Source organism: Apium graveolens, chromosome 9 (genome assembly GCF_009905375.1).
Source record: "Apium graveolens cultivar Ventura chromosome 9, ASM990537v1, whole genome shotgun sequence".
NCBI lineage: Eukaryota > Viridiplantae > Streptophyta > Magnoliopsida > Apiales > Apiaceae > Apium > Apium graveolens.
The window spans coordinates 254,275,327-254,296,268 of NC_133655.1; the positions used below are offsets into that span (position 1 = coordinate 254,275,327).

The 20,942-nt window shown below is 37.0% G+C and overlaps 2 protein-coding genes across 3 annotated transcripts; one reads left to right on the plus strand and one right to left on the minus strand.

Moving 5' to 3' along the window:
- Positions 1 to 134: 134 nt before the first annotated feature.
- On the plus strand, positions 135 to 10,850 carry LOC141683288 (2-methyl-6-phytyl-1,4-hydroquinone methyltransferase, chloroplastic-like). The gene is made up of 3 exons (XM_074487980.1): positions 135 to 1,065; positions 9,870 to 10,176; positions 10,482 to 10,850. Exons 1-3 carry the CDS (start codon positions 491 to 493, stop codon positions 10,635 to 10,637), a joined length of 1,038 nt encoding a protein of 345 aa, XP_074344081.1. The 5' UTR covers positions 135 to 490; the 3' UTR covers positions 10,638 to 10,850.
- Positions 10,851 to 11,549: 699 nt separating this feature from the next.
- LOC141683509 (peptidyl-prolyl cis-trans isomerase CYP63-like) lies at positions 11,550 to 20,645 on the minus strand. Of its 2 annotated transcripts, none has more exons than XM_074488248.1 (14): positions 20,521 to 20,645; positions 19,657 to 19,766; positions 19,496 to 19,550; positions 18,094 to 18,182; positions 17,121 to 17,145; positions 16,971 to 17,009; positions 16,764 to 16,881; positions 16,431 to 16,597; positions 15,986 to 16,343; positions 15,743 to 15,885; positions 15,372 to 15,549; positions 14,916 to 15,281; positions 14,771 to 14,833; positions 11,550 to 12,130 (listed from the first exon to the last, which is right to left on the minus strand). In XM_074488248.1, the coding sequence occupies exons 2-14, from the start codon at positions 19,747 to 19,749 to the stop codon at positions 11,788 to 11,790; spliced, it is 2,037 nt and encodes a 678-aa protein (XP_074344349.1). In that variant the 5' UTR covers positions 19,750 to 19,766; positions 20,521 to 20,645; the 3' UTR covers positions 11,550 to 11,787. The 2 variants fall into 2 exon arrangements, with proteins under 2 accessions (XP_074344349.1, XP_074344348.1); XM_074488247.1 differs by having other exon boundaries at positions 15,372 to 15,555.
- Between the last annotated feature and the right edge of the window lie 297 nt (positions 20,646 to 20,942).

Below are 20,942 nucleotides of genomic sequence, written 5' to 3' on the forward strand. Positions count from 1 at the left end.
ACTATGTAGTTGACGGTGAAACAATATTCGGTCATCATTTCGCACTTGAAGCTGTTCTCAAATCTTTCTTTCTTGAACAAGGAGAGGAAAGGAAGAAAGAAGACAGAAGAGCTTATGTCTTTTTACTTTCATTTTTTCCTTTAATAAAAAGGAAATACTTTGAAGTAAAAAACTTGAGCAAGTGTTTGCCGACAGGAGACAAGTAATTAATATGCCACCCAAAAAACATGTGATGTGCATTCAACGAAATAATTGCTAAAATCAATTATTTGGGCCATGCACACTGCACACATTATAAACACACCCGTGACACTCTCTATGTATGTGTGCGAGACTGTACTAGTGTACTGTACTTTACACACATGAGGGTTTAAGCACAAAGAAGCAGCTGCATTTTGACTTGTGAAATTATGTTCTGATTCTTCAATCAGTCGAAAAAAATCCAATCTTTCAGGTTTTACTATTTGGGTCTTGTTTATTGTTTCATTTCATGGCTTCTTCAATGTTAATTGGTGCTCAAAATCTTGCTTTTCTCAATAAAAGTCCAGTTTCCCCAAATGAGTTAGGTTTTATTAGGTCTGATTTACATGGAAAAGCCCATTTCCCCAAGATTTCTATGGTTTCTTGTGGTAAAAATTCAATCTTTAAGAACAAGAATTTGGTGATCCAGTGTACTGTTTCAGCCTCAAGGCCTGCTTCACAACCAAGATTTATTCAGCATAAAAAAGAGGCTTTTTGGTTTTACAGGTTCTTGTCAATTGTGTATGATCATATTCTTAACCCTGGACATTGGACTGAGGATATGAGAGAGGTTGCACTTGAGCCAGTTGATTTGAATGATAGGAATATGATTGTGGTTGATGTTGGGGGTGGTACGGGGTTTGCGACATTGGGTATTGTGAAAAATGTGGATGCCAAGAATGTGACTATTCTTGATCAATCTCCTCATCAGCTTGCCAAGGCTAGGGAAAAGAAGCCGTTGAAGGAGTGCAGGATAATTGAAGGCGATGCGGAGGATTTGCCTTTTGAAACTGATTATGCTGATAGATATGTTTCTGCAGGGAGGTATAGTGCTCAAACTATTCATTTGTTGTTTTGTATATGTTATTTTGATGATCTTGTTTTGGGTTGATAATATATTACGGGATGAATAATTGTTGGAATGAGAATGATTTTAGCGATGATGTTTGGTTTATTCTGGAATGGGAAGGACTATACCAAAATAATATACAAATTTAGATATTGGACTAGATATGGAATCCACGGCATGGGGTATGTGGGATACGGGGTCAACTGGTTAATGTAAATGAGTTTTCATTCCTACCATTTAACCCTTAACCAAACACTAACATGGGGGGCATTCTCATTCTCATCGGGGGCATTCTCATTCCCATTAATCAAGTTAAATACCTTATCGAAGGACCCCTGGTGATCGTTGCTATACAAGTCTATGAGTACTAGCTAGATGTCACTGTTATGAATTATATGTTATTAATATTATTCGAGAGAAGTCAATGTTATATTTGTTAGGTAATTGACCCATTTTAAATCTTAAGATTTTAGAAGAAGACCCTCTTTAGATCGTATACTATTTAACGCTCCCACCCAATTGAATGATTGAATGTACATAACCAAACATATAAACAAATGTTAAACATATGGGGGCGGAAATATTTGAATGCAAGACCCTTCTCTAAACCGAGTTTTGATATTGTTGTGGAACAAAAATCTGAGTGCGTTAGTATTTAATGCTACGTATCTCTGTGTTGTAGAGAATCAAGCCAAAAAACGTAGTTCTAGGTTGAGGGGTAGAGCCCTTTATATAGAGGTGGGTCTAGGGTTAGACTTCTGTTGGGAGACTTGTCCATTGGGAGACTTGGTGGATAAGTCTCCAACTTAGATGGTGATTAGGAGTCCTATTGAGAAAGGAGTTCCAGAACCTTCTGTGTAGGACTTGGAGTTCGTTTAGAACACACGTCTCTGCTCTTCCAGCCGTATTGGGCTTAGTCCGTGAACAGCTTGTGTTCGTGGACCTTGACGACCTCAGATAGTGGGCCTTGTCTACATGAGCCGTCTTGAGTCTACTATGAGTTCGGACCAGACAGACCTGTACTGGACTTTTAGACAAGAAGCCCAAGTATAATTAATGTGACATTTAATGTGTCTTTAGGATGTATTTTCTATCAATATCATTTTCCCCCCAACTTCTGTAAATACTGCTCGAGTTTTCGTGGAAGTTATAATGGTCTATTCGCGACTCGGAGTAACTTCGGCCCTTCTCGGGTATCGGCCCTTCATGGGTATCGGCGTTTTATCGTAAAGTGTGGAGCGGCCTACACATTTACAACGACTTGCTAGTGCAAGTATACACACATAAGGCTTTTGCACATTCTATTTGGATAGTGTTTTACACTAAATGGCTCTATTTGGGGCTAAAAAGCGAGCGTTTCTCACCCCTTAACCTTCTTCAAGGTTAATTATAGGGTGAAAGCTGCTAAATGGCCCTAATCGGGGCTAATCGGACCTAATCGGGGCTAATCTCCATGTACAAGTTGCTAATTAGGCTTAAAAGAGCCTAATTTTAAGCTAGAATGCATTAATTGACCATAATCGGGGCCAACATGCCCTAATCGGGGCTAATTAAGACTAATCAGTATGCATAAGACACTAATTATCCTTAATGCATACTAATTATAAGAGTGAATGGGTTAAACAACCCTAATCTGGGCTAATTTCATCATACAAATCACTAATTCCCCCTAATTTGGGTTAATTACGCTTAATACACACTAATCGACCCTAATCCGGGCTTAATTTCATTAATCGGCCCTAATTTGGCTTAATCTTAAAATCCTGAAAATTTAAAAAAAATTCAAAAATTTTCTGATTTTTTTCCATATTTTTCGAAATTTTTCAAAATTTTCGAAGGGGGTCACCGGGGTTGAGCAGAGCCTCCTGCTACGCTCTGCTCAACCTCATGCCCCCAAATGTGGGCTACTCGACCACCCGGAGGGGAACCTCTTGGTCGGCCTGGAGGTGGTTGCCTCAAGGGTTCCTGCCGCTAACTTTTTTTTTTGAACTTCTCACTAAGAGTTCAAGGTTTCTACATACCTTATTATGCTCTTGTTGTGCTTGGTTGTCCATGGAATTAATTTCATGGTTGTCTTTGAGTTCCTCGCAGCTCTGTTATGGCTGTTTCAGTGAATGTTCTGTACTCATCTCAGTGGATGTTCTTTACTTGTTCTTGCTAAACGTTATGTGTTCTATTGAACTTGTCCTTATAGGAATTCTAATACTTCATTGAACTTGGTCCAAACTTCTCTTATAGGATGTTATCCACTTCAACCAACTCGTTCTCGTAGACGTTCTAGTCTTCACGGAACTTTTAATGAGTCAAAAGACCTTAACTTGTTGGCGTGTAGGCCAAGGCCACTACGGAGGCAAGTTGTGGCCGTCATGGCTATGCTACAGAGGCTCCTGGTAGGCCAAAAGCCTCAATTTGTTGGCTAGTCGGTCGGGGCTTCCTCGCATACAAGTTGTGGCCGTCATGGCTCTGATACGGAGGCTCCTGGTAGGCCAAAAGGCCTCCATTTGTTGGATGGTCGGCCAGAACTTTCCTGCATGCAAATTGTGGCCGTCATGGCTCTGATACGGAGGCTCCTGGTAGGCCAAAAGGCCTCCATTTGTTGGTCGGTCGGCCGGAGCTTCCCCGCATGCAAATTGTGGCCGTCGTGGCTCTAATACGGAGGCTCCTGGTAGGCCAAAAGGCCTCAATTTGTTGGCCGGTCGGCCGGGGCTTCCCCGCATACAAGTTGTGGCCGTCATGGCTCTGATACGGAGGCTGCTGGTAGGTCAAAAGGCCTCTATTTGTTGGCTGGTCGGCCGGAGCTTCCCCGCATGCAAATTGTGGTCGTCATGGCTCTCCTACAGGGGAGTCTGGTTGGCCATATGCCCCCCATTTGTGGCCTGGTCGGCCGGGAGTGCCCCGCACGTAAGTTGTGGCCGTCTTGGCTCTCCTACAGGAGCTTCTGGTCGGCCATATGCCCCCCATTTGTGGGTTGGTTGGCCGGGAGTGGCCCGCACGTAAGTTGTGGTCGTCATGGCTCTCCTACAGGAGCTTCTGGTCGGCCATATGCCCCCAATTTGTGGGCTGGTCGGCCGGGAGTGCCACGCACGTAAGTTGTGGCCGACATGGCTCTGATATGGAGGAGAACGTTTTGTTCTTGTACTCGTGAGTTAAGCTGAAGAACTAATCTTGTCTTAATCTTCACTAATTTTGCTAATCGTGGTGATTAACATAATCGTCCTTTAGTTAAGACTAATGACTTGTATTTGGTTTCAGCCAGGCTTTTTTCGGAAGACTGATACGATAAGCAATGTCCTGCATCGCTTTTCTTGTTTATTATGTCGTCCTTTCTTGCCTTTTGATTGCTCTTCTTCATCATTTTCGGTGTTCTTTTAGCGAGGTACCTACTAGCGCGAACCAGGCAGACTTACAACCTGATGTAGCAGGTGACCTTTTTCCTATAAAAGAAGATGAGAAGTGCTCATTGTCATTCACACCTTCATTTCTCAACTTCTCAAATTCTCAAATTCTCTTAAGCTCTTATCTTTCTCCAAGCTCTTCAAGAATGTCAGGCGGACATGGTCCTATCAAGTCCTCTTTCTCCTACAAGGAAGCTCTACACAAGAGGGCTACTCTTCGCTCCCTTCAAGGTATAGCTCTTGTCTCCCCCTTCTCCATTAACCGTTGTTCGAACAGTTTGAAGAGTATGTTGGATGAGAGGGCGGACGAGTACCCTAGTACCGTCCATTTCGATGTGTTTCATCACAGAAGTATGCTTCGTGAGAAGGATGTCGAGGAGATTATATCGATTTACTCCTAGCCCGACTGCTTACGGGTTCGTAAGGCTAAGCCAAGTGAGAGGGCTTGTAACCTCTGCCACCAAAGGCTGTTTGTGTTCAAGGCGGCCCTTAAGTCTGGGCTAAGGTTTCCTCTTCACCCTTTCATTCCGAGGCTTCTAGCTGAACTTAAGATTCATCCATGCCAGCTTTACCCTAACTGGTGGTCTTTCATCATTCTATTCATAGTGAGATGCCATGACTTAGGCATCCCCTTGAGTGTGACGATGTTCCGTAGTATCTTCATGATGAAGGCTTCTCCTTTGAATCGGCCTGGTTGGGTTGTGATACAACACAGAGCCCATGTTCCTCATATGTTGAACACCAGTTCTCTCAATGACTCGAACCATAAGTGGAACAAGAAGTTTGTGGTCGTTGAGTGGTAGGATGGAGACTGGGGGGCATACTTCAGATGTGACTTTAGTAGCCCAGTTGATAGTTCTCACTTCATTCTCAACCTTTCTGATGCTGAGCTTCTTGCCTGAGACCTCCTTATTGATGACGACGGGAAGACCCCTTATTGAGAGTTCGTGACAGAAGTCAAGCTTATCGAGGCTGGCCTTAGCTGCCTCTCTATAGAGGGTATTTATCTTTGTTTCCCCTTACTTTGCGCAAGTTTTATTCTTATATCTATTTTTTTTCCTTCTTATTTCAGCTGCTGAGGCTCTTGATGCCAAAGCCAAGCCGAGCGATGCCGTTACGGGTAGGATGGCTAGAGATGCAACTAAGAAGGCCAACCATATTTCTAAGGTTCCTGCCTTCCTTGAGGCGTCGGGATCTGGTCAGAAGAGGACCAAAGACTTTGACGGGAGTGTCAGGACCCCTTTTGAGCCCGGATGAGGTATCTCTTCCAACGACTCCGTTTTTGGCAACCCGGGCCTTGCCCTTGAGTGGTCGAAGAACTGCATTACTCCTTCTGACCTCCTATTCGTCTCTTCTGGTGAGAAGCTTCTCGAAGCTGAGATGCTGGGGGCTCACGCCCTCTATCAGGTATACTTCTCCTTGTGTAAATTTTCGTTTAAGTTCTCCTCTTTTTAGAACTTGGAAAATATTATAGAATCACTCCTTGGGGGCTCGACCCTTCATACTTAAACTTGTTATAACTATACTCATATTTTCTTTGTCAAGCCAATGCCTACTTCGCGGCGTCCTCCACTCAAGCTGTTACGATGAGAGGCGATTATGCCGCATTGCAGACTTCCATGAACCAAATGACTATCTCCGTAGGGGAGTGGGAGTCCAAGGCTCATGAAGTAGAGGGTAAACTTGCTGTCATGGAGAGGAAATATGCTAGGTCGGAGGAGAAGAGAAAGAAGAAATGGAAAGACCTCGAGGGAGCTTATCACAGATCCTCTAGGTTCACCACAATGATGGACGAGCACGACGATGAGATGCGCCATGTTAACCTGGCAATAGGTTGGAACAGAGGAATTAAAGATGCTCAGGGCGTATGGCCGGATGTGGTTGATCCAAGCCTTTGGATCTCAACCTCATGAGCCCTGATCCTCTCTTGAACATCTTGGGGATTCATCCCTTGAGTGCTCATGGAGCGTTGTTCGGTGTCAGCCATCGGCTCTTTGCCAGCACGCCTTCTTCTCGGAGCAACATCATCATCCGATGACTCGGAGTCTCTTTCAGTATAAGGTCCAGAGAATTCTTGATCCTCTGGAATAGGAGCCAAGCCACGTATGTATTAGTCCGTCCGCCCTTGTGCTTCACTCCTATTAGAGTGCCCACTTCCTCCAACTTCGGGGTATAGTGGCATCCCGTAAGGGGGGTTAGTAGTCACGATCGTCGAATACTCATACCCAAGGGGTTGAGAGTTCACAGGTGCATGTAGCTGCTGAAGTTGGGGATTCGTCCCTTGATGAGCCGGGGGATTCGACCCTTGTGGCTGAGCCTCAATTGCCCCTACCAGGGTTCCTCCTTGGGTGGAGGCATAAGTTGAGTGTGGTGGTACTTCCACCACTTATGCGATTGCTCGCGGTGGAACAGGAGTGTCTGTTCCACTATTATTTCTGCTCCGTGTATTCACCATGGTTGTTGTAGTCTTCCCACAGACGGTGCCAAATGTTGTGGAACAAAAACCTGAGTGCGTTAGTATTTAATGCTAGGGTTGGTGAGCTTCGAGCTTTAATTCGGGACTATCGGTCCTTGCAAGATGCCTACGTATCTCTGTGTTGTAGAGAATCAAGCCAAAAAACGTAGTTCTAGGTTGAGGGGTAGAATCCTTTATATAAAGGTGAGTCTATGGTTAGATTTCTGTTGGGAGACTTGGTGGACAAGTCTACAACTTAGATGGTGATTAGGAGTCCTATTGAGGAAGGAATTCCAGAACCTTCTGTGTAGGACTTTGAGTTCGTTTATAACACACTTCTCTGCTCTTCCATCCGTATTGGGCCTAGTCCGTGAACAGATTGTGTTCGTGGACATTGACGACCTCAGCTAGTGGGCCTTTTCTACATGTGACGTCTTGAGTCTACTATGAGTTCGGACCAGACATGCCTGTATTGGACTTTTAGACAAGAAGCCCAAGTATAATTAATGCGACATTTAATGTGTCTTTATGATGTATTTTCTATCCATATCAGATACCATGTTAGCTAATTAACTCATCAAAAATCTTAAGGTGTTGGGGGAAAACCCCGGATGGATCTTATAATATTCAACACTATTCACGGCATGTTATGTTTATTGTTTTTAGAACATTTTAAGTTACTTCCTTGGTTCTCGATATATTTTTTTACCTAGCTTAATCTTAGAGTGATGCAAAGTAGTTAGCTTTTGCTATAAAAGCAAGTCCAGTGGTGATGCTAAAATGAGTGCTATTGTTATAAAATAGCATTCAAGCAAAACAACCAATTCCAATGAAATGCTAAACTTAGATCTAAAATAGCAAAATGCTATATTTGATGCTAAATATAGAACCAAGTATAAATGATGTTATAATTTTCACATAAGAATGCAAGTGTTAAAATGAATTAAAATTGTAATAGTGACAAACATAGTTGTGTAATTTGACATTAGGTAATTGAAATATATCTTTATTTGGATATATTTGGTGTTATTTTACATCTAACTATTAGAGCGTGAGTTTTATTGTAACACCAAAATCAATTTTTTGGTTTCAAATTATAGCAATAACTATACATGTAATAGCATCAACCACTGGACTTCCTCTAATATAACACCGATACATGTTTTTTGATGTCAAAATAACAGTTGCACTCCAATGTTTGTTTCATTATTAGTTTTGAGTTTAGATAACTCTTTCAACTTTTACCTAGTTCAATATGCTTTTGGTATCTAATCATGTACGATGCAATAGTTGTTTAACTATTCCCCTCCATTTCTAATTATGGATGATGATGTGGCAAGGATAAATGGATATATGCATATTTGCATTCAAATATGAAATTCCTTTCGAATTGAATATTTTTACATTTGATGCTATAATACAGCAATAGAATCAAGTATAACATTGAATTAACATGCTCTTAGAGAAAGTCCAATGCTAAATGTAAAAAAGATATAGCAATTGCTATAATATAACACCAAAAAGTGTTTCTGGTGCCAAAATAATAGTTGCACTACGATGCTAATTTCATAACTAGTTTAAAATTTATAGAACTATTTTAACTTTTACCTAATTCAATATACTTATGGTATCTGGTGATGTACAATGCACTAATTGTTTAGTTTTTTCCCTCCATTTCTAGTAAACTAAATTCTAGTAATGGGTGAGCGGGAAACGATAGATGCATTCATCCTTGGTTACAAATATAGAAACAAAGATGCATATTTACTTGTAAATATGACACCCCTTTAGAATTTTACATTTGGTGTTATAATATAGTAATAGGACCATGGTCCATGTATAACATTGCATTGGACTTTGTCTTACGCATCTAGGGTTGCAGACAATTTCGGTTTGGACATGTAACCAGACCAGACTGGGTCTACCGGTCCAAGACCCTGATCGGACCGAACATAACCGGTCCGGTCCCCTGTCCTTAAAATTAAAAAAATCCGGTCTTCGATCCGGTCCGGTTCAACACCTGAAAACATACAATTCAGACCTGAATGGACCTGAATTCATTTATATAATTTTTTTACCTTTATTTTATGTTTTCAAAGTTTATATATATATCACTTATATCATAATTTTAGTCCAAATTAATAATTAATAAATTAATGTAAAAAAATAGATCGACACTACACTCTAAATTACTAAAATTCGTATTTCATGTAATAAATATCGATATTCATCCATTTAAAAATTAATATTTACTTTTAAATTTATAATAAGATATGCACTTATTTGTAAAATTATATTGTCAGTCCAATCCGGTTTTTTCCGGTCTGGTCCTCGTTCCGTAGTTTTGATAAAATTCGACCTTCAATCCGGTCCGGTTTTGGAACGGAGCATCTATCTTTCTTGTTTGAACTTTTACAAATTTATGCATTTGAGGAGGTATGATCATCACATACATTATTTCAGGAATCAATAAGATCAAAAGTATCTAAATTGGTCCTGTTAGTTTTAATACTTGTTCACTCGATTAATAAAAACACCAATTTTGTTAGAGCCCTCTCTATATATTACAATAGTCTTGTACAATTTGTCATCACTTTTGCTTAGACTGGTTTGATGGGGTGGCTCTAGGTAAATCTAGAAAATAGAATGGTCACGATCAAGAAGATTTAATATTGCAAAAAACTGTATGGAGTTCATGATATTTTACTAAGCATCTATCTGGATATTTTTCCAGAAAGAGATTGTTTTTTTGTGTATTACCTAATAATAATTTATTTTTTGGACCAATGAGTATGCAATAACTGTGTGTCTGTGACTAGTAAACGTGCCATTACTACAACTTGCTACTTTTTACAGTCAAAGTGAAAGCAGTCAAGAGAAGTTTTATGGTGCCATGTCTTATGCTATTACATTTTTGTGATCTTCTCAGTATTGAGTACTGGCCAGACCCACAACGTGGAATCAAGGAAGCTTACAGGGTTCTGAAGATAGGAGGGAAAGCTTGCGTGATTGGACCTGTCTACCCAACTTTTTGGTTGTCTCGTTTTTTTGCTGATGCGTTTATGCTCTTCCCAACAGAGGAAGAATACATTGAGTGGTTTGAGAAGGCAGGATTCAAGAATGTACAGCTAACACGGATCGGCCCAAAATGGTACCGCGGGGTTCGTAGACATGGTCTGATAATCGGATGCTCTGTCACTGGTGTTAAACCTACATCTGGGGATTCACCTTTGCAGGTTAGATATTTTGCTTTTCAATTCGTTAACCTTTTATATTTGTTGCATCTATTTATGATATTTTTGTGAATCTTCTTTGGTCTCCACCAATATGTATATTTCTTCGAACATGCAACTTCTAATTTGCAACATCATCTTTGATACTCATTGTTGTGTCTTAGTGATAGTACGTACATTGAAGTTTTTACAGTGTCCGTCTAATGTATAACCACAATGTGACCCAGGTCTAGACATGTCTCCTCAAATAATCTGTTTTCTTTTCTCTGCCTTGCCTTTAACACTTGAGGATGACTATACTTTTGCAGATGGGTCCGAAGGTAGAGGATGTGAGTAAACCAGCACATCCAGTTGTTTTTCTCATACGATTAATTCTTGGTACCCTGGCAGGAGCGTATTATGCAATTGTTCCAATCTACATGTGGCTTAAAGATCAGGTTATTCCCAAGGGTGAACCAATATGAGCATCTAAGTGAGGGTAGGTATAGACCGTGATTCCAGACTTGCGGTTTTCCTTGTAGGCGCCAAAGTTGCTTGTAAACCTGTCTCAGTTTTAGATTAATGCAGGACTTGTTTGATTTCTGTTATAGTTTTCTAGATTGCAGAGAACTGAACTCAAGGGATTCTATCAAAAATAGCTGAACAAACTTGTTATTTTTATTGCATCTTACCGTGAAGTACAGAGCTAATCCTTGAAATCCAGTAATATTCAACAACTGAAAACTGAAAAAGCTTTTTATCAGTTATATGTAGTTTGACGGTGAAATAATATTCGGTCATCAAATTGCACTTGAAGCTGTTATCAATTCTTTCTTTCTAAAACAAGGAGATGAAAGGAAGGAAGAAAAAAGATACAAGTGCTTATATCTAATTGCATGGACGGCATACCTTTTTTTCTCTAACATGAGGGAAGCAGATGGAGAAATATGATGATAACTGATCTACCCCTAACCTTACTTTTGAATAGAGACAAATTAATTTACAAGTTTTCTTAAATTTTCCAATAATAGTCTCGGTATTTTTTATTCATGGAGAAAATTCCAACGATTTATTTTCTTTTAAACAAACCCAAAATTAGAACGAGGGATATTTCACCTGCATTTAAACGAACACTTCATTTCAACACACCTGCTTTTAAACAAACATTTCCTTTCAAAAACTTTGACGCATTAAACCTGAAAAAATTCTCCATCCTGCTGTGACGCGTTATGTAATCTTACTTTCTGTGTTAATTTAATCACTATACTTTGTTCTTATAACATCAAATTTCAGCTTGTAACTAAAAGAAAAGCAAACCAGCTTCAAAATCCTGACATTTTCAGTAGCATCCTATCAATCTGAAAACTATAAAGGCCATGCAATTTACACAACAGGAATGAAATTAAAATCCTGAATGATTACCGTCAAGATAAAGCAGCAGATCTTTAATTATTTTAGCATTCTTCCACAAGTTCAGTACATGTTCAAATTGTAGAAGGGTCATTCGGTAGCCCAAACAAAATTTTAAAAAATATCACAATAATAATACAGTTTCATTCTGTAGCAAATTAAAGGCCTGGATAGAACCAAAGCAAATTAAAGGAAAGCATCAATAGGAATTGAAAAGGCACAATCTCATGGGCTGATATCTTCATAAGAAACCAAACCTCTTTGCGGGGCTGGGGAGCTTGATCTGGATCTGCTTCGTGATACAGGTACTACTTTCGCGGGACGCTCCTCCTTTAGAGTAGCATCTGGAGATACAGAACGAGAACCACAGCTCTTGGATCTTGACGTTGACCTTCCTCTTTTTTCCTCTTTAGGGCCTAGACGAGACCTTAATCTGTCACTCAATGCAGGTCGTCTCTCCCTTGGGCTAGGACTGCGTGCACGATTCCGCCTATGATCCCCATTACGTCCATGATATAAACCTGGTGAGCGAGAAGTGCTCCTACTTCTACTCCTTCGGCTTTGGTACCTTCAACATAAATATCAATCAGTAATAGTTACATATCAAATCACACTGCCTAAAAAAAGACTAAGCAAGCAGACATGATAGCTAGCCATTGTACAAACTTTAACCTGCTAAATTCACAGGGGTTGATAATTTACATAAATTCCAACAAGGCATAGTGGGTCACTTAGAATTAAAAGTAGGCAGCAAAAACATTAGGATATTGCCCAAACTCGGGCACGGGTGCGAATTCATGAGTCAGATTCCTGGTTTTAAAAAGAATTAGGATTCAAATCCGAAATTGGACACCTGTGTGGGAATTGGTATCGTAAGATTAACACAAGTAAGAAGTTATATAGACTATTCTCAAAAAAAAAAAAAGTTATATAGACTACTTTATTATACATTTATAAAAAAAAAGTGTAGTGCACATAAATCATACACTTGCTCATGTATCTTAAATTTAAGCATAAAATCAGAAGAATGATGTAGAAACAAGTCATCCAGCGTTGCTCTCTATAAACAAAAGTTGTGCAGAAACCTTTTATGCGAAATGTCCAGATTTATGCGAAGGATCCAACTCAAATCCCATACAACAATATCATGTCCAGTAGACACGAGTATGTGGAAAAAAAGGAGAGCAGGGTAATAGAGGGTAAAGTTAACTTTCTACTCGCAAGTTATTATCTATTTGAATAATTCGATTAATATGTATAACTTACAAGTTACCTTTTAGAAATGACAAAGCAGTATAAAGTCGCATGTTAAGAAAATAAATACTGATACAGTGTTATACAAAAGGACAAACTACTTTAATATTCAACTTATAGTAATAGAGTATATTCAAGTCGTACACAGTTCCTGATCAAAAAAAGTAACAAGTTCTTATTCGACAAATACTGGAAAACGGACCAATTAATTTTATTTTCAACTTTTAAGTTACTTGTCACATAGAACAAACAGGCCTTGGTTTGACCAGCTTAAAAGCTAGAACAGATAGAGTTAATTGCACTTTGCAAGCCCCACCTTTCATTTAAAATCAAAATAGTATATCTAATTTCTAAAATACAGTTTGCAACCCTTAACTTTCAATATTAACTTCAACATGCGTCCCTTCAGATTATAAAATTGAAATTGAGATGTTAATATTAATAACTAAAATTTCAAATCAATAAAAATATTTATTTTAATGCATATTTTATATGAAAAAAAATTATACCCCCTCCATCCTACAGGATTCTTTACATTGGTGACAGAAGATCGGCACGCATTTTGAAACTTCCGTAAAGTATGGTTCCCTAAATAATTTTAAATATTTTTTTTCTTTTAAATAAAAATATAATTTTAAATTTTTATATAGAAAAAGAAAATTTTAAAAATAAATTATAGAACTATATTTTATAGTAGCCTTAATGCATGACAAAGGAAAAAGTAAGTAAAAAATCAGGGAGTAGCTATTTTCCATTAGTAATTCTCTAAATTAATCAGAATGCTAAGTACTTAAAATATATTTATCAAGCAAAATATATGTTTTTATATATAATCATAAAATTTCTAAATATATTTATATTTTAAAATTTTAAAAATTATACCGAGTAAAATATAAAATAATTGATATTAATATTATTTTTATAATTTGAAATTCTAACTTTTAGTTTAATTTAAAAAAATTAAAATTATTATTTAACTATTTTACTGAATTTCAATTTTACCCTTCAAAATATAAATATTTTTAATAAAATGGTTAAAGGGATGCATATTGTATTTGAGTCGAAAGTTAGGGGTCGCAAACTTTATTTTTGAAAGTAAGTATATAGTTTTGTTATTGAATGAAAGGTAGGGGTTACAAAATAGTTCAACTCTGTCAAGCGTGCATATCAGGACCTGTATGGAACTGTAGCCACATATATACCCCTGGTTCTGGAAACCTAAAAAATCAGAAAGATGGGAAAGACACTAAACTTATATAAAATAGTCTATAATGCAATACAGAGTACAATGTATAGATAGAGTTGCTTGAAATTTAGTATTTACTATTTAGCAAATCACTTTCCTAGACAGTACAATAACGAAAGAACAGTTAGCAGTATGTTCCCGCGACGAAAAACTAGAAAACTTCATCCCTTTCTCCCCTAATACATCAAAGATAGGTTCATGCTGAAAAATGCTATAAGTTAAATAAAGCTGTAAAAGTGGATAAATACGGAGACTAGAATAAAATATACAAAAACACACCCCGGGCAATTAAAAATTGTTGAGCAACAAAAAGGCACCACGAGTAAAATAGAATGAAACAGCATAAAAGGACAATACGGATAAAAAAAATGGGTGTACTAAGTTAACGCTATGGCCCAAACAACATAACCCTTACTACATAGGCATGAGACCCACTCTTCCCCTCTATTTGTCCAAAAAACCCTGCTATTTAGGATTAAAACCATAGGCATCATTTGTACTTTTTAACATCAATTCTTGTGAGTATTGTGTAAAAAGTAAAAAAAAATTATTAAGCCCTTAGATTGGGTGTTTAAACTTCAATGCATTCTGTGTCATATTTATACAAGGTCTGTAAATTGCCCGCATGTTGGAGAATATTTTTCACAAAGTAACAAACCCAAGCGTGCATGCATATGCGTGTGTCTTTGTGAGCGAGAGGAAGAGAACCTGGGTGGGCTTCTGTACCGTCTTTGTGAGGACCGATCAGAGTAATTTCTGTAGCTTGGATACCTAAAAGAAAACAAGCAAAAGTAAATAAAGGCTAGCCAGTTCCAGGATTCCATTAATACAAGTTAATCACTTCCAATTCTACCTATCCTGCTTCCTTTCAGGAAAATTCCTTCCACCATAATGATATCCACGAGGAGAACGCTCCGGAGATGGGGTATGGTACCGCCGTGCAGAGGAATACTGTTCAGTAAAGCCACGGCCTTTTCTAATGCGCTTCGGAGATCCATTTGAAGACTGGCTCCTTGACAAACCTCGATTCACATTTGAACTAGATGGTTCCTGGGCTTTATGTGCAGGACTGCCTCTAGGACTCCTTGAAGAATTCTTATTTTGCTGATCAGACTTCATCACAGGGGATCTACTGCCATTTTGAGTACTGGGACTTCTAGTAATTCTTCTAGGACTATGGCGATTGTCAGACTTTGGCCTTCTTGTGGGGCTACGGCTCCTTAATTTTTAATTCAGGAAGTAGAGACTTTATCAGAAGATGACATATACCAGTAAACTCTATGAAATTAAAAAAAAACAATGTAGAAACCTGGATTTGCTCAAGTCATCCGCATAACGACGCATATCGGTAGTTTTATCAAATTTCGATTCTATGGGCTGGCCATTTTTGGGAAAATTCTCATCCTGCAAAATCTGACCCTCTTCATCGGACAAGTTATCCAATCTCGTCTTCATTTTGAGATCTTTTTCCTGCTCCGCTTCAGCTTCTGTCACTGGAAGATATTAACATAACCAAAGAAAGTACTTCTGGCCATAGCATAGTCTAAACTACTGAAAACTACTGACATCAGTTCGAAAGCCTTGCAATTTTGTATGCAAAAATCATCTAACGAACTAAACAACGCAAAAGGAATGAATAACTAATAAATGTCAAATATTCAAGTAAAACAGATGACATACCAGGAATTTTTGTTGGTTTAGTTTTAACGTTTATAGCCTTCCTGCCTTTACGAGAAGAAACATGGCCGGTGGCCTTCTCATCATCATCAGAGCTACTTCCACTGCTGCTGGTGCTCCCTGAACCACTTGAACTCACTGAAATCCTGTTTTATTTAATATAAGTTTTCATCATGTAACAGTTATAGTTATGACTTATCCTAATTGAATGCAAAAGAACTTTTAGCTCAAAGGTCAAAACCAAACCTTTTGGATTTGTGCCTAGCTCTTTTTTCCTTGCGTCCACCTTTCCTATCCCTTCGTTTATCTCTCTTTTTTCTGCCTTGGTGTGTATTTCTCTTGGTAGACCTTTTCTTTTTACGGCGTCTACCATCACTTGATGAACTTGAAGAATAAGAATCCAAATCAGAGTCAGAATCAGATACGGAATCAGAATCTGAATCAGAATCTGTATCAGAACTCGTATAGCTTGAGGAATCAGATGAAGAGTATTTCCTTTTTCTCTTCTTCTTCTTGTCTTTCAGAGACGTTTTACGTCTTGTTCTAGCTTTTTCATCAGAACTATCATCAGATGGAACACCTTTGACTATCTTTTTCTTCTTCCCTAAAACAAAAAGATAACTAACAGCTTAATTGAGATACAAAGATACTATCTGTCATTAGTTTAGTTCCCAAAATCGTAGTACTATACCGTTATCTTTTTCGGCATCGATTGAATAATCAGATTTACTTTCAGAAGTTTCCCCGCAACCTATAATTTTAACAACCTCGGAAGGCTTCCCATCAGCTGTTCCCACCTGCTCAATCTTTTTTACAATGTCAATTCCCTTCACAACTTTTCCAAAAACAACATGTTTCCTGCAATATAAATAATAACAAAATTGTGATTTACTGCAACATAATATTAAAAGCCAACCAAGTACTATAAGAATAAGCTAGAATGTGAAAATAAGGGTTACAAATGGGTAGAAGACGTGCAACTAGTACAGAAAAAACAAGATTATACTAAAACAAGAGGAAGCACCCATCAAGATGTGGCACACGTTTGAAGGTTATGAAAAACTGGGACCCGTTTGTGCCTGGACCACCATTTGCCATTGAAAGAAGACCAGGTTCACTATGATCCATTTTAAAGTTTTCATCTGCAAAAACAATGTTATGTTTTAAGACAAACCATGTTACCAAGAACAGAACATGTAGTACATATATAACCGTAAGACTATGAATTTACCTGCAAACTTCCCTCCATATATACTTTCTCCACCAGTCCCTGCAAACCATTAAAATCTTGTGCCTTACAAAGTCTGGGCATGAACGAATGTAAACCAGACAACATCTCTTCACTGAAGGATTAAATTAAATCAGGGAAAGAATTGAATACCATTCCCCTTGGAAAAATCACCACCCTGATGGATCACAAAAGAAAATTTAATAGTCAGTCAGTTATAGAAATAAAATAAGAGAAACATATCAAGGCAGAAAATGGCCTTCCTTTTTTTACTGCCATCAAAAAGGTGAATGATATTTCAAAAAATGTACCTTCTAAAAAAGCATCATTAAAATGAATACATACTCGAGCCAAGTTATCAACTCTAGAAGCCTGCTGAATTAGTTCCGGACTACGCGGGGTTATGTTTATTTATTTCGTATTTATGTTCCGGACTACGCGGGGTTATGTTTATTTATTTCGTATTTATTTCTAATAATATTACATATATTCATGATATATTTTAAAATATGACAAATATGATTTACTATATACATTGCAAGATTTATTCTTTGCGAGTATTAAACATATTACTTGTCAAATGTGTGTATATATATTCAAAAGACTTCTATATATAATGTAAAATTTTGAATTTTAAAGTAAAGATTAGAAGTGGTGCAAATAATATTAAAAAAGAGGAAATAATATTAGAAGTGCTGTAAAGAGATACATAAAATTCCATAAAATAGTTTGAATATTATGTTAGCATTTAGCAATTGAATAAGAAACTTTCAAGTGGTGGTAAGTAATTAATAGTTCATTATTTATATTTAAAATTTACTGTAAATGCGCACACATGATATGCACTTTTAAATTATATAAAAAAAAAAAGAGCCATGCATAGTTCATAATATTGATAACAATTAAAAATGTAGTTTGCTTTTTATTAATTTCCAATAAAATAAAATTAACAAAATTTACTGATAAAGATCAAAATACTGTAGAAATATATATTAAGACGTTCTAAGTATTTAACAACAGAATATACGAGAGATGATTGGAAATGAGGTATTAGCAAACAATGTAACATATACAGAACATAACTAGGGCTCACAATTAAAAAAATACTTAATCAGAATAGACATACTTGAGCCATGAAACCCTTAATTATGCGATGAAACACAGTGCCTTTATAGTGCAGAGGTTTTCCGGTAGAGCTTCCGACTCCATTTTCACCTACAAATTATAAAATAAAAAAAACCGTTTTAAAAAACATCATTTCTACTTTCATGCATCACAAAACTGGCCAGATGGAAAAAGAAGCATGTAATAATAACAAAATTAAACTTGCATGTTAAAACATTACATGCCTAGTATGAAAAAAATGGTTAATTCATGCAACAAAAACAACATTCACTATTATTTTGTTGTTACCATGTACTACGAGATAAAGAAACCAATTATCTCTGTTTTTGTAATCTCTCCCGCAAGGCAAAAATTATAAACGACTACACCAAACTAGCATTGCTTAGAGCAATTCCAGTGCTTAGAAGAGGTGCTAATTCTATAATATAACACCCATGAAAAATACCTCACTCCAACTAAACATAAATGCAAAACAACAAAATGCTATATTGGGTGCTATATATAGAAACAAGTATAAATGTTGCTACAATTGTCTAAGCACGAAAAAGCTATATGTATTGGAGCACAAGTTCTTTTTAACATCAAGTCGCTTTTTGATTGCAAAATATAGCAATAGCTATATGTATTTTAGCACCACCATTGACTTGCTCCTAGGAAGAATATGAAATTATTATTTATTTCTAGATAAGTAAGGTTTTTTCTACTTCACCAAACCCTACTAGTCACTAGATATACCAATGCTACAGAATCTAGAATACACATTCCAGACATATGTTGCTTATGTTTAATAATTTAGATATAAATCATGAAAACCCATAGTGTAATGCTCGATACTTGGGTTTCAGATTGGAAACGGATGGCACCTTTACTTTAATTGCATTTGTTACTAAGGTCAGTGTGAAATTCAAGTACAAGAAACAGGGGACATCTAATTAGACACCACAAGCCGATGTCTAGACACGGTTTCCCAGATGTAAAAACTGCAGACAGCGAAATTTTAGATTTCTATTTATTTTTGTTTAATATTATTTACCTTTTTAAAGAATTGGATTATAGAAAACAGTATTATATTCCAATCATAGTTTTTGCTCAAAAAAGTTGCTGCTTGCAATTTATTTTGTGTTCCTCTCGAACGAAACATTCTAATGTTAATCATGAATCAATATTAAAGCCTTAGGCGATTGCGATTTAATCTAAGATTATCCTTCGTTCTTCTATTTATACAATACATTACATATCATAATCAATTCCTAAGATCCAAATTCTACATGAAATAAAAACGGATGAACCAGATTCGCATTAAGGCAGATCATCTATATCACAATTAAATAAATTCTTGAGCGAGGAATGTAAAGATTTTACTATGTAACATCTACATCAAAATTATAAAAGAAAACAAAAACCTGTACAAAGTGCACGGAAATTCTCAGCCGTTCTAGGCACAACATCAGCGAAAAGCTGCAATTTAAGAAAAGGAGAAAATCAGTCATTATCTTCACTTCTTCAGCATTGTGAAGACATAACAGATGGACAAGGGCTCAAAAAGTTCTTGATAGAAGATTACCTCAAAAACAATTCGTTCCACAGGACCTTCACCTATTGATATGTCCATAAACACTAACGGGTTCTTCATTTTCTTATCTTTTGCTCTACTCATCTCCACTCAATCGAAACCTGTACATAAACAAAATGTCACCCCGGTGGATTATCAATATATGAAAACAAAAGAAGAAAAATATAAAAAAATGGCAAGTTTGGTTTTGCTTTACCGTCATACGAGAGACATACTGACTCCTAGCGACAACTATAACAAGGTCACAAAAATTCACCCAAATTTTATCAATATGAACGCTACATACATGTTCAGGCACACAGACTACTATGTTAAATATTTCGGAAGCATTACTCTTGAGTCATATAAACTACGGACTCAAAATGGGAAAAAACTTCAGTTGTTAAACCCTAGATTTATATCTCTATTCTCTAGCTATAACATAAAACTTCAAGACCTTTATCAGCAGAACAAATTTTCATAAATCTACGAAAGTACAAATGCGAAATAGACAAATCTTTGGTTCGGAAAATCCTCGTTTGATTCTCAACATAATATCACAACTTCGGTTCTCGGTCACCGTCATTATCGAAAAAACACACACCCGATTATAACAGTAAAGTAGGTGCCGCATAAACCCTACTCAAATTCAATTAGGAATATATAAATAAGGCACATATTTGCAGTGATTGAGTTAGAATACATACACGAACATACAACTAAACATTAAAGATGAGATTTAAATTGATTAAAAATCGAAATCTCAAAACGGCTGCATAAACCCTAGATATACATACATATATGTAATAGCATCATCAATTAAGCGAAAAGATGTAAGCAAATGCGAATGTGTGTGTGTGTGCGCGCGAAGCTCACCGGGGGTAGTTTAAGACGGCGTTGCTTGTTGGCACCAAACGAGAGTTTGCGACTTCGGAAAAGTGCGTGAATAAAATTTCGATTTATGCTTCTTTTTTTATTCAGAAAAATGCCTTATTTATATTATTACTACATCCGTCTCCTTTATTTCTCTATGTATGTTTTTTACATGTATTTTAATGTTCAAATATCGTATACTTACATAATATTTTTTTGAATTTTTTTTCTGAATAAAAATTTAATATTTAAACTTTTATTCAAAAAAAAATCAAAAAAATATTATACAATTATATGATATTTGAACATTGAAATGCGTACAAAAAGCAGACGTAGAGAAATGAATAAGACTGAGGGAGTAGAATTTAATCTTTTATGGCAAAAATGATAATTGTTTTTATCATTACTAGTCATTGATCCGGCTC